Below are 14,572 nucleotides of genomic sequence, written 5' to 3'. Positions count from 1 at the left end.
CTCAGTCCATTGTTCATTTTGGATTTAGTCGAGTCTTAGTCATTTTGACAAAAATATAATTAAGTCTTAATCATTATTCAAATGACAAAAATGTGACTGAGTCTAGTTATTGTCGGAACGACAAAAGCAGCAGGCAATTTTAGTAAACTAAATGCCCTTTCATTTTAGTCACATCACATTTGTATTGTCTCATCAACCTATAGTAAACAAAATCACTGACTTCCATGTGCACAAACACACAGTACATAGCCTTGTCCTACCAACATATTTTTCTGCATAACATCATATTCTCTTCCCAACAGCAGAAATATGACAAACATATACAGTGCTGTGGAAAAATATTTGCCTCCTTTCTGATTTTCTCTATTTTTGATATTGAACATTAACAGATCAAGCAAAACCTAATATTAGATAAAGGGAACCAGAGTTTAGATATAGCAAAAAATATATATAGTTATTTTATTTATTTTAAAAAGTTGTGCAACACCCAATTCCCCTGTGTGAAAAAGTAATTGCTCCCTTACACTCAATAACTGGTTGTACCACCTTTAGCTGCAATGACAGCAACCAAATGCTTCCTGTAGTTGTTGATCAGTCTCTCACATCGCTGTGGAGGAATTTTGGCCCACTCTTGCTTTAACTCAGTGACATTTGTGAGTTTAAGCATGAAGTGCTTGTTTCAAGTCTAGCCACAACATCTCAATTGGGATCAGGTCTGGACTTTGACTAGGCTATTCCAAAACTTCAAATGTGTTGCTTTTTAACCATATTCATGTAGACTTGATTGTGTGTTTTGGATCATTGTCTTGCTGCATGACCCAGCTGCGCCTCAGCTTCAGCTCACAGACGGATGACCTGACATTCTCCTGTAGAATGCAGAGCAGAATTCATGGTTCCTTCTATTAAGGCAAGTCATCCAGGTCTGGAGGCAGCAAAGCATCTACAAACCATCACACTACCACCACCATGCTTGACCGTTGGTTGAAGATCTGATAACATTCGGTATCAAAAATAGAGAAAATCAGAAAGAGGGCAAATATTTTTTTCATGGCACTGTATTAGAATATATGAGAATTATCTGGCCATGTAAATGCCTATTTCAGCCTACATTGATATTACACATTACATACAAAACAAACAGACACATGCAAGCACAGACAGAGAGACAGAGAGAGAGAGAGAGGCACAATCACCAGATGGTGGTGTAAAGTATTTGCAAAGTAGTATGGGTTACACCACCATCACTCATCCCGTCATTGACATTGTTATCATCATTTCACAGACGCCGCAGCCACATTGATGCCTAAAAGTACAACGGGAGCTAATGACTGTTTCATCCAATGATGTAGTTGAGTCACTAAACTAAAAGTCTTTAGTCCCAGTGCTTGAGTCCTGGTCCAAGTGATCAAGTCTGAGTCTCTGGGTCCACATTAACTCAAAATAAAGATATTTACCCAGTCAGATATAGTGTAGTGGCGAGAGGAATTTAGTCAATCAATTGTTTGCTCTCCCTTTTCCTTTCTTTTATGTTCCACCAAATGTTTGCATATAGGCTGCATATAGGCTACTGGTAATGTTACCAGGGCCACGTTCAGTTGAAAAATGTTCTCGAATGTTGAAGATAGAAATACCATGAATAGAGCCAACGTTATTCGTTACTCAACATGTCAGAGAGGCAGGTTTGTTCTACATAGCATATTTCTATCTGAACGTTCTAAACGCTGCGTTCTACTGAACGCGCCCCCAGGTTGTTAGCTATATCTAGCTAATAAGGTAACCTGACTGAACAAGGTGTAGCCTAAACCAATGGTTAACAGTCCTGTCCGCAAGTAGCTAAGTTTTAAAACAGCCCGCGATATGCTTAATGAATGTAAAATGCAGCCCACCAATGCATGATAGAAAGAAAAAAAAGTAGTGCCAGTATTATGGGTCATGTCTTTTGAACGGTAACCTAAGGGCTATTTTCTCTGAATAAAAGAGCGGGAATTGTCTACTTTGGCTACAGAACCTATATATGAAATGCAGTGGGAAAAGTGGGAGGGTTGAGCGAGACTACATTTACTGTTTGGACATAGGCGGCAGAAAAAGCGCTTAGGCGGTCCGCCCAATACTTTTTTTAATGCAGAAAAAACACTGCCAATGGTGGAACCATCTTCCCCCTGAAGCTAGAACAGCCGATTCCCTGCCCATCTTCCAAAAACATCTGAAACCCTACCTCTTCAAAGAGTATCTTAAATGAATCCCATGGCAGTTTGCTCTTTAAACCATTCAGTTTGGTCTTTTTGAAAGCCATAGAGGGTGGGGGAGTTATTTGTTCCCCCAGGCATGGAAGACATGAACAAAGGTTGAAATTTAAAGCTGTGAGTGACAGGTCTCATTTCTCCCTCAGGCAATTGCTAACCGGCAGACTCTATATTAATACTGTGTGTGTGTGCTCCTTACACAACATACTTCAATTATTATCTAGTCACTCAACATTTTCTGAGAAGAGTTCACATGGAATAGCTTTCTTTCTAACAATTGTTGCATTTTCATTTTTGTTGAAATGATTATGGCCTAAAAAGGTTAAAATGCTGAGGATTTTTAAAAATAAATAAATCGGATGTAAAATGACGTTTAGCTACCAAAAGAATAAGACAAACATTTTTAATCAGATGCCTTTCGCTGAAGTTCTGTGACCTTGGTTGCGTCCCAAATGGCATCCTATTCCTTATGTAGTGCACTACTTTATGTAGGGAATAGGGTGCCATTTGAGATTTATGAGGCCCAGAGGTGGGGACCAAGTCACTATTATTTGAGTCACAAGGTCCAAGTCTCAAGTCGAGTCCCAAGTCCAAGTCGTGCATTCTAAGAGCAAGTCAAGTTGAGTCAAGTCACACGCTTTTTCAAGTCAAGTAAAAAAAAATGTATACAGGCAACGACTTGTTCAACTAAAAATCTGTCTATTTATGGAAGCTACTAGACAGCCCTTTATTTAGTCTACAACACATTGATTATGTAATAATACATTAACAACCAATTCCAAACACAAGCTTCACAAGTACATTTTGACATAGCAAAATACCAGTAGGCCTATGTTAGTAATTGTTGCTTGATGCCCCATTGCTGGTGAGCTTGCAAAGTAAACAGTTCATATTCTTGATCACCAAATCACTTGATTTTCAGAGCCGCATATTTTATTTTTTATTTTACCTTTATTTAAATAGGCATATGAGACTATTTTATTTGATATGAATTTATGATTTGATATTAATTTATGTCAATCATCTCTCCCTACAATTTGACGTTTGTGCTGCACCCGATCCTATAGCTGTACAGCAAATCAGCAAGCAGTTCACTCAGCAGTTTTCAAACTTTTTGACCTGCGAAGCCCAAAAAGGATTGGTTCAAAGCTTGCGACCCCTCGTGCACGCGCGCACAGGGCGAACACAATCACTCCGCAAATGTAGCCTGTCATTACAGCCATAAACGGTGATGCATTTTCAAAACACAAGATACAGAAATAAACTGCGTTTTACATTTGGAGCTGAAAGTCATTCATGTTAGCAGTCAATATCAACTAGGGATATTATGTCACTGTCACTTCTCTGGAGGTCAGAGCAAGCAGGATCATACGGCTTAACTGTATGCAGCGGAGGTTGCAGGATCGGATGGAAAGCATGATCTGTCTGTAGCCTTTTTCTTACTCATTAATTCTCCAGAATGTAACATCTTCCTCCCGTAAGTATTGAAGGTAGTGCGATGTTACAGCTATCTTTAGACATATAGCCAGTACCAAAACTGAGGTATACAATTATAAACCACCCAAACTAGGCCTATCTGAAATTTGAAAATGATCAATGAAATCACCAGCTTGTTGTGGCAAAGATGCGTCCGTAGATTGCTAAACGGTACTTTATATGGATAATATGAATGTAGGTATGCTACTCTCTTTTTGCCAGGCAAAACTGGAGAATATCAAACAAGCGCTTTCTGGTCACTAATTTGAATATGTGCGTCTGCCTTTGCGCGCCAATGCTGGTGACTGGTCAACAGTTAAGACGCACAACTTTTTGGTTCTGAAGCACAGATTAGAAGTTTTTGAAACAAGAATTTGGTCCAATGCCGTAGGCTAACGTTAGGTGACCAGATCGAATAAGCAAAGGTATAAATATAAAACACAAACAGTATGTATGTAGCCTATTAAAATATGTATGAAAAATATATATTTTCCCATTCAGTTTCACACTCACAATCCCCCAAAACCTTCTCACTGTGCTAGCTCAGCCGACCTGTGTTGATTGACAGTTTGCAGGTTCAATCAGAGGGCAGAGTGTGCGTTTCACTAGCCAATCAGTTTTTTTGCAATTGCGATACTGTCTCTGGCTGCGTGTAGAGCAATCCACGGAGACTCTGTGCCACAAAATGAGTGACAAGACGTTACAAAACCTGCCCAGATAATTTTAAGTAATCAGTCTCAAGTCAAAGTCGAGTCCCGAGTCTTGAGGCTCGAAGTCCAAGTCATGTCTCAAGTTATTTTATTTTCTATCAAGCCGAGTCTCAAGTCATCAAATTTGTGACTCGAGTCAGACTCACATCTCTGATAAGCCCTGGTCAAAAATAGAATAGGGTGCCATTTGGGAAACCGACCTTTTACAGTTAATACAAACCACTGTAAAAAGTTCTGTGCAAGATGGAAATATTCTTGGAAACATTTAATGCTTTTCCAACATAAATAAAGTTTGCAGCTGCCCAAAGCTATGAGGAGTGGACATAGGAAGAGGAACATTTTGAAAACACGCTGAGAGAGGGAGTTTTGTGAAATCCAAGCCTATGGCTCAATAAATCTATTTTATTTCTCTAAGTGCACTCAGACAGCTCCTAAGCAAAAGGCCCTCCTTTGACCACTCTGCTCGGCCACATGAGAACGCCCATTGTGCCACTTCTTTTGGTACTGTTTGTCAACCAATTAGGAGTGAAAATATGCCTTATTTACCAAACTAAATGGATATTGGGCTCCATGTTTGGCAGGAACAAACATGAATGTGCCTGGCGTATTTCAGCAGAGAGGGAAACAGAAATCTGTTGTGGAGGCTGTGTGAGCGGAGGGCTTCCACATCCCCTTGGGAGTAGCTAGTAGCTGCACCAGTGTATGGTTCAACTACAGATTTAATAAATCATGCTTTTCAGCCCTCTACTTCTCAGTACACATCCGGGTACATGGACCACAGCACTGGACGCTTCGTTACACAACATTCCACAACCCCAGAAAACTTGCAGTTACTTTCCTGATTCTCTGTATGACTCCATCCTGCTGCTGCGGAAGGAGACAGAGGCTGTGTCCCAAATGGCACACTATTCCTTATTAGTGCGCTACTTTTGACCAGGCAAAAGTTGTGGCCAAAAGTAGTGCACTAATAGGGAATAGCTTGCCATTTGGGATGCTGCCATGGGCCCTAGCAGCACTGAGACGGAGCTGAATGAGACTTTCCCAGCCTGTGTGAGACATCCTGTGAAATGGCCTGTTTCTCTGAGACTAGCAAAAATAAGAGCTACAAAACTAATGAGGGAGATAAGTCCAAATGGAATAGGCTGCTACTGCACCAATATATTTTACTTAAGATTCCAATTCTTGGAAAGACATCTAAAAAACATACAAAAACGATCATCTTTACATTACATGTATTATACATAAACATGTCAGGGGCCATTACATGTATTTTATGTATTCATTTATTTAAGTAGGAAAGACCCTTAAAAACATATTTTGCAAGGGCGACCTGATCAATTGAATATGAGTTATGTTGAAAATACATTTCTTTAATAAATGACTATCGCAGAGTGACCTGCCAGACCTTAGTGATGCTTACTGTGATGTTTTGTGACACAGTGGTAACATCATATCTCAATGTGACACTCACCTCCTCAGGACAGAGCTCATGGGTGCAGCTCATGAAGTGGGTACAGAGCAGAGGGAAGGAGATGGAGTGACGAGACTGGGATGGCAGCTCCAAACACTGCTGGAACATCTTCTCAAACGCACGACTGTAAAAGCTATCAGATGGGAGAAGGAGAGAGAGAGAATGGGAAAGAGGAGAGGGAGAGAGAAAGAGGAAAAGAGGAGGACAGAAAGAGGGAAAGAGGAAGAGACAGAGGGAGAAAGAGGATGAGAAAGAGGATGAGAGAGAGAGAGAGAGAAAAGAGGAGGAGAGGAATAGAACGAGCATGAGCTGCAAACTTCAAACATCCATCTGGTACAATCATATTTAAATCTGTCCAACCCTCTCCTCTCCTTTGCTGTCTCCACCAAACATAAAGAAAAATAACATAACAAAACCTCTAACAGACAGTTACCATGGGGTTTTAGAGGATGAGTGATGGCTATATAGCCTATTAGCTTTTACAATGTTTTCCTTGTAAACGACTTTAACTGAATATGGAGGTAGATGTAAATGTAGCCTCCAGAGGTAAACCTCCCACTTGCACACTGCACCTTTGATCCAATCTATTTCTATTGATGTCGCGTCTTCCTGTTTTTACTTTTATATGTACATTTGATGTGTTTTTATTAATATTTTACTTTTTCAATTAAATTGCCCAGCAATGGCTCTAACTGACTCTGAATTCATTATTTTAGGAGATTTGAAGTGGGGCATGATTACATCTGTATCGGACTCTTTTAAAGAACTGTGTGACTCTCTGAATCTTGCATAATTAATTAATGCACCTACAAGATCAAATCTCAGAGCACCTAACAAACCAACGCTATTGGACATTCTTCTAACGAATACCCCTCACAAATACACATGGACTGGGATATTCTGTAATAATGTCAGTGATCACTGTGCAATAGCTTGTGTTAGAAATACAAAAATGACCCTGTTACATTTTAAAGACATTTTAGACAGCTCGATAAGCAAGCGTTTACATGATCTGATTCCCAATGTTGACACTGCCTGGGAATATTTTTATATTACATTTTTGATCAGCATGCCCCTGTGAAGAAATGTAGAATCAGTGGGAGGGACCATCCCTGTTTTTCTGATAACTTAGCAGAATAAATTAGAAACAGAAATGTCTCTTGGGCTCAAGCTAGACATATAAATCAAATCAAATTTTATTAGTCACATGCGCCGAATACCACAGGTGTAGACCTTACAGTGAAATGCTTATTTACGAGCCCCTAAACGACAGTTCATTAAAAAAAATATGGATAACAATAAGAGAGAAAAGTAACAAGTAATTAAAGAGGAGCAGTAAAAAATAACAAAATATACAGGGGGGTGCCGGTACAGAGTCAATGTGCTGGTGTACCGGTTAGTTGATGTAGTATGTACATGTAGATAGAGTTAATTAAAGTGACTATGCATAGATGACAACAGAGAGTGGCAGTGATGTGGAGAGGGGAGGGGGGCAATGTGAATAGTTTGGGTAGCCATTTGACTAGATGTTCAGGAGTCTTATGGCTTGGGGGTAGAAGCTGTTTAGAAGCCTCTTGGACCTAGACCTGGCGCTCCGCTACCGCTTGCCGTGTGGTAGCAGAGAGAACAGTCGATGACTAGGGTGGCTGGAGTCTTTGATACTTTTTAGGGCTTTCCTCTGACACCGCCTGGTATAGAGGTCCTGGATGGCAGGAAGCTTGGCCCCAGGGATGTACTGGGCCGTTCGCACTACCCTCTGTAGTGCCTTGCGGTCGGAGGCCGAGCAATTGCCATACCAGGCAGTAATGCAGCCAGTCAGGATGCTCTCGATGGTGCAGCTGTAGAACCTTTTGAGGATCTGAGGACCCATGCCAAATCTTTTCAGTCTCCTGAGGGGGAATAGGTTTTGTCGTGCCCGCTTCAGGACTGTCATGGTGTGCTTGGACCATGTTAGTTTGTTGGTGATGTGGACACCAAGAAACTTGAAGCTCTCAACATGCTCCACTGCAGCCCCGTCGATGAGAATGGGGGTGTGCTCAGTCCTCTTTTTCCTGTAGTCCACAATCATCTCCTTTGTCTTGATCACGTTGAGGGAGAGGTTGTTGTCCTGGCACCACACTGCCAGGTCTCTGACCTCCTCCCTAAAGGCTGTCTCGTTGTTGACGGTGATCACTGTTGTGTCATCGGCAAATTTAATGATGGTGTTGGAGTCGTGCCTGGCCGTGCAGTCATGAGTGAACAGGGAGTACAGGAGGGGACTGAGCAAGCACCCCTGAGGGGCCCCTGTGTTGAGGATCAGCGTGGCGGATGTGTTGTTACCTACCCTTACCACCTGGGGGCGGCCCGTCAGGAAGTCCAGAATCCAGCTGCAGAGGGAGATGTTTAGTCCCAGGGTTCTTAAGCTTAGTGATGAGCTTTGAGGGCACTATGGTGTTGAACGCTGCGCTGTAGTCAATGAATAGCATTCTCACATAGGTGTTCCTTTTGTCCAGGTGGGAAAGGGCAGTGTGGAGTGCAATAGAGACTGCATCATCTGTTGGGGTGGTATGCAAATTGGAGTGGGTCTAGGGTTTCTGGGATAATGGTGTTGATGTGAGCCATGACCAGCCTTTCAAAGCACTTCATGGCTACAGACGTGAGTGCTACGGGTCGGTAGTCATTTAGGCAGTTTACCTTCGTGTTCTTGGGTAGAGGCACTATGGTGGTCTGCTTAAAACATGTTGGTATTACAGACTCCGACAGGGAGAGGTTGAAAATGTCAGTGAAGACACTTGCTAGTTTGTCAGCGCATGCTCGCAGTACAAGTCCTGGTAATCCGTCTGGCCCTGCGGCCTTGTGAATGTTGACCTGTCTAAAGGTCTTACTCACATCGGCTACGGAGAGCGTGATCACACAGTCTTCCGGTACAGCTGGTGCCCTCATGCATGTTTCAGTGTTATTTGCCTCGAAGCGAGCATAGATGTAGTTTAGCTCATCCGGTAGGTTCGTGTCACTGGGCAACTCTCGGTTGTGCTTCTCTTTGTAGTCTGTTATGGTTTGGTCTTACCTGGTCTTACCAGACGCCGCTGTTCTATCCTACCGGTACATCGTATAACCAGCCACCTGTAAGTGAGATTGTTGTCGTTCAGCCACAACTCCGTGAAGCATAAGATGTAACAGTTTTTAATGTCCCGTTGGTAGTTTAATCTTCCCAATAACTCGTCCATTTTATTGTCCAAAGATTGCATGTTTGCGAGCAGATTTGAGGGGTGTGGGGGTTTATTCGATCGCCTCCTACTCCTCAGAAGGCAGCCCGCCCTCCGGCCTCTCTTTCTCCGCCTCCTCTTCACACAGATCACTGGGGTCGGGGCCTGTTCCCGAGGGAGCCATATATCCTCCGCCTCGGGCTCGTCAGAGTCGTGAAAGGAGAAAAGGGATTCTGCTAGTCCGTGGTGAGTAATCGCAGTCCTGATGTCTAGAAGTTATTTTCAGTCATAAGAGACGGTAGCGGCAAAATTATGTGCAAAAATATTTTTTTTAAATACGTTTCAAACAACACAGATAAACAAACAAAAAAACAATCGGTTGGGGGCACGTAAAACGTCTGCCATCTGCTCCGGCGCCATTTTACTCAATGCTCCTGTTGACTGGGCCTCCTTCAGAGCGCTAAGAAACAAATGTACAGGATTGATCAGGAAGTCCAAATCAGATTTCTATCTAAATACAGTCACAGAGAACCTTAACAACCCTACCAAGTTTTGGAAGCTAATCAAATCAGTGTCAGGTTCTAATGTATCCTCTGGCCTTCCTGACCATTTAATGATGGATTCTAAAGAAGTGAAGGACAGAGACGATATTGTAGAGGTTTTTAACAAGCACTTCATATCTGCTGGTTCCGTTTTTGATAATGGTGGGGCCCAGGTCTCTAATGTAAGCTCTGTTACAGTAAACTATGATATAGGCCCTCATGTGAACCATTAACTTTGAGCCTGTTTCTTATGCCGAGGTCTATAAAGCATTAAAGGCAATAGACACAAAGTCTGCAGGCCCAGAAAACCTGGATCCCTACCTCTTTAAGATAGCAGCTGGTATTATTACTGAACCTGTGGGTCACATTTTCAACTTGAATCTCTTGACCAATTCCATAACAAGCATTTGGAAATCAGCTTATGTCCTCCCACTGCTAAAGGAAGGAGATCCCTCAGATGCTAATAACTATTGTCCTATCTCCAAACTCCTTATCCTGGCCAAAGTCTATGAATCCCCAGTGAACCCAGTTAAAAAACGTCTTAATTAAAAAGAACATGCTGAGCGGGGTTCAGTCTGGTTTTAGATCGGGGAACAACACCACAACTGCAGCTATGGCAGTGGCAAATGACAAACGCACCTGATAAAAAACAACATTGTGCTGCTCTGTTTGTGGATTCATCAAAGGCCTTTGATTCAGTTGACCAAGAATTGTTGCTAGCTAGACTCAGTAACATTGGTCTCAGTAAAGGGGCAGTAAATTGGTTTAGGAACTATCTTTCTGACAGAACACAATGTGGATATACTGACAATCACAAGTCTAGCTTTCTTGAGATTAATAGAGGTGTGCCCCAGGGTTCCATTTTAGCTCCTGTGTTGTTCTCAATTTTTATTTATGATTTGGGAACTGGGATGCAACCAGCAAAGTTGTATCTATATGCAGATAATAGTCATATATTCATGTGCTCCTTCTCTGGTTCAGGCTGTTGAAGAGCTCCAGACTGCTTTCAGTCACTGTAGGCCTCCCTTTATGGTGTCAAACTGGTCTTGAACGTAGAAAAAAATTAATTAATGAACTTCACCAGAGCTCACACTCAGCCAAAGAAGGTTAGCATTGTCTTATAAATGGTGGCTTATAAATTGAAAAAAAGTGGCATCCTACAAATACCTAGGTATATACACTGCTCAAAAAAATAAAGGGAACACTTAAACAACACAATGTAACTCCAAGTCAATCACACTTCTGTGAAATCAAACTGTCCACTTAGGAAGCAACACTGATTGACAATAAATTTCACATGCTGTTGTGCAAATGGAATAGACAACAGGTGGAAATTATAGGCAATTAACAAGACACCCCCAATAAAGGAGTGGTTCTGCAGGTGGTGACCACAGACCACTTCTCAGTTCCTATGCTTCCTGGCTGATGTTTTGGTCACTTTTGAATGCTGGCGGTGCTTTCACTCTAGTGGTAGCATGAGCCGGAGTCTACAACCCACACAAGTGGCTCAGGTAGTGCAGTTCATCCAGGATGGCACATCAATGCGAGCTGTGGCAAGAAGGTTTGCTGTGTCTGTCAGCGTAGTGTCCAGAGCATGGAGGCGCTACCAGGAGACAGGCCAGTACATCAGGAGACGTGGAGGAGGCCGTAGGAGGGCAACAACCCAGCAGCAGGACCGCTACCTCCGCCTTTGTGCAAGGAGGAGCAGGAGGAGCACTGCCAGAGCCCTGCAAAATGACCTCCAGCAGGCCACAAATGTGCATGTGTCTGCTCAAACGGTCAGAAACAGACTCCATGAGGGTGGTATGAGGGCCCGAGGTCCACAGGTGGGGGTTGTGCTTACAGCCCAACACCGTGCAGGAAGTTTGGCATTTGCCAGAGAACACCAAGATTGGCAAATTCGCCACTGGCGCCCTGTGCTCTTCACAGATGAAAGCAGGTTCACACTGAGCACATGTGACAGACGTGACAGAGTCTGGAGACGCCGTGGAGAACGTTCTGCTGCCTGCAACATCCTCCAGCATGACCGGTTTGGCGGTGGGTCAGTCATGGTGTGGGGTGGCATTTCTTTGGGGGGCCGCACAGCCCTCCATGTGCTCGCCAGAGGTAGCCTGACTGCCATTAGGTACCGAGATGAGATCCTTAGACCCCTTGTGAGACCATATGCTGGTGCGGTTGGCCCTGGGTTCCTCCTAATGCAAGACAATGCTAGACCTCATGTGGCTGGAGTGTGTCAGCAGTTCCTGCAAGAGGAAGGCATTGATGCTATGGACTGGCCCGCCCGTTCCCCAGACCTGAATCCAATTGAGCACATCATGTCTCGCTCCATCCACCAACGCCACGTTGCACCACAGACTGTCCAGGAGTTGGCGGATGCTTTAGTCCAGGTCTGGGAGGAGATCCCTCAGGAGACCATCCGCCACCTCATCGGGAGCATGCCCAGGCGTTGTAGGGAGGTCATACAGGCACGTGGAGGCCACACACACTACTGAGCCTCATTTTGACTTGTTTTAAGGACATTACATCAAAGTTGGATCAGCCTGTAGTGTGGTTTTCCAATTTAATTTTGAGTGTGACTCCAAATCCAGACCTCCATGGGTTGATAAATTTGATTTCCATTGATAATTTTTGTGTGATTTTGTTGTCAGCACATTCAACTATGTAAAGAAAAAAGTATTTAATAAGAATATTTCATTCATTCAGATCTAGGATGTGTTATTTTAGTGTTCCCTTGATTTTTTTGAGCAGTGTAGTTGGATGACATGTCCTTTGAAGTTCATATGGATAATCTTGTGAAGAAACTGAAATTGGGTTTTTATTTTAATAATAAGCCTTTCTTCCTGCTTATGGCTAGAAAGAAGCTTGTTCAGGCCACATTTCTCTCTGTAATTGATTATGGTGACTTGTTGTATAGGCATGCAGCCTCCTCTGTCTTACAGAAACTGGACTCTGTTTATCATGCATCCATTGCGCTTTATTACAAATGCCAAGTCACTCACCCATTGCACCTTGTACCAAAATGGTGGGTTGGACCTCACTTTATATGTGCAGAAAGCTATATTTGTATGTGTTCGTCTACAAAGCCCTTTTGGATAAACTCCCTCTTTACCTCTGTAGTCTGGTCTCCTTCACCACCAGCAGTTACCATACCCGGTCTGCTAGGTGGTTTCTACTTAAGACCCCAGGACATTTACAGTATTAGGTAAGACTGCCTTCTCGTCTTGTGCACCAGAGGCATGGAATAGTCTACAATCCATGCTGCATCTAGATATGTTTGTGCCACTGAATTCATTTACATTTTTTATGGGGGAATGTTACAGGAGTGTAAATGCTTATTTTAGGCTGGATCATGCTGGTGAATTGTATTGTAATGCTGTATGTTTTAATTTTGTAATGTATTGATTGTTGCTGCCTCCATTGAAAAAGAGACTCTGGATCTCAATGGGCTTTTCCTGGTAACATTTTTATTTTATTTTATTTTAAAAATGGGACATGTAAGTTTTTCTAAATAGGAATCCGAATCCCAAATGTAGACGCCTACCAGAAGATGGAGTCCACATAACCTAATACCTTTTACTGTTTTAAACGGCTGTGTAACTGAACTGGACATGGAGGTAAATGTCAACGTAGACCCTTACCAGAATAGGCCCTGCTGCAAACTAGCGTCTTGTCCAGGGGGTGTACTTCTACACCAAGCTGCCTCACGCTATGGAAACAGGAGATATGCTCCTGCCCTTTGGGTTGTTCTGGCGCAAACAAGGTTTACTTACCAGAATATGGAGAGGTCAGACGTCTCCACCAGCATCTCCACCAGGGAATCCACCATCTTGGTGTGGAATATAATGGTATTCATCATCTTGCCTAGCTCACGGTGGTCTGCGATGCCCAGAGAAGCCTTGGACACGCTAGTATAGGCCTAACCAAGAGATAAACAAGGCATTATTGGTAGGTCTGACCAGAGGAAAACACAACACGTACCTTCTCATCCAAGGGTTTTTCTTATTTTTACTATGTTCTACATTGTAGAAAAATAGTGAAGACATAACTATGAAATTACATATGGAATCATGCAGTAACCAAAAGTGTTAAACAAAATCAAAATATATTTTATATTTGAGATTCTTCAAAGTAGCCACCCTTTTCATGACAGCTTTGCACAATTGGCATTCTCTCAACCAGCTTCATGGGGAATGCTTTTCCAACAGTCCCACATATGCTGAGCACTTTTTGGCTGCTTTTCCTTCACTCTGCAGTCCAACTCATCCCAAACCATCTCAATTGGGTTGAGGTCGGGTAAACCATCTCAATTGGGTTGAGGTTGGGTGATTGTGGAGACCCGGACATCTGATGCAGCACTCCACCACTCTCCTTCTTGGTCAAATAGCCTTCACACAGCCTGGAGCTTTGTTTTGGGTCATTGTCCTGTTGAAAAACAAATGACAGCCCCCCTACGCGCAAACCAGATGGGATGGCGTATCACTGCAGAATGCTTTGGTAGCCATGCTGGTTAAGTGTGCCTTGAATTCTAAATAAATCACAGTGTCACCAGCAAAGCACCCCCACACCATCACACCTCCTCCTCCATGCTTCACGGTGGGAACCACACATGCGGAGGTCATTCATTCACCTACTCTGCGTTTTTTGTAACCAAAAACCTCAAATTTGGACTCATCAGACCAAAGGACAGATTCCCACCGGTCTAATGTCCATTGCTTGTGTTTCTTGGCCCAAGCAAGTCTCTTCTTCTTATTGGTAGTGGTTTCTTTGCAGCAATTCGACCATGAAGGCCTGATTCACGCAGTCTCCTATGAACAGTTGATGTTGAGATGTGTCTGTTACTTGAACTCTGTGAAGCATTTATTTGGGTTGCAATCTGAGGTGCAGTTAACTCTAATGAACGTATCCTCTGCAGCAGAGGTAACTCTGGGTCTTCCTTTCCTGTGGT

The 14,572-nt window shown here is 43.0% G+C and overlaps 1 protein-coding gene across 3 annotated transcripts in view; it reads right to left on the bottom strand.

The window, feature by feature from the left end:
* Window positions 1-14,572, bottom strand: part of LOC120064270 (nck-associated protein 1) — a 70,862-nt gene that overhangs the window by 27,575 nt on the left and 28,715 nt on the right. For all 3 annotated transcript variants that reach the window (XM_039014715.1, XM_039014716.1, XM_039014717.1), the window contains exons 16-17: window positions 13,398-13,543; window positions 5,901-6,033 (exon numbers count right to left, since the gene is read on the bottom strand). In XM_039014715.1, the coding sequence (XP_038870643.1) occupies window positions 5,901-6,033; window positions 13,398-13,543 (279 nt within the window). The remainder of the gene's footprint in view (window positions 1-5,900; window positions 6,034-13,397; window positions 13,544-14,572) is intronic.

This window comes from Salvelinus namaycush, chromosome 19 (genome assembly GCF_016432855.1).
Source record: "Salvelinus namaycush isolate Seneca chromosome 19, SaNama_1.0, whole genome shotgun sequence".
Lineage (NCBI taxonomy): Eukaryota > Metazoa > Chordata > Actinopteri > Salmoniformes > Salmonidae > Salvelinus > Salvelinus namaycush.
This window is presented reverse-complemented; position numbering and strand designations above follow the sequence as displayed.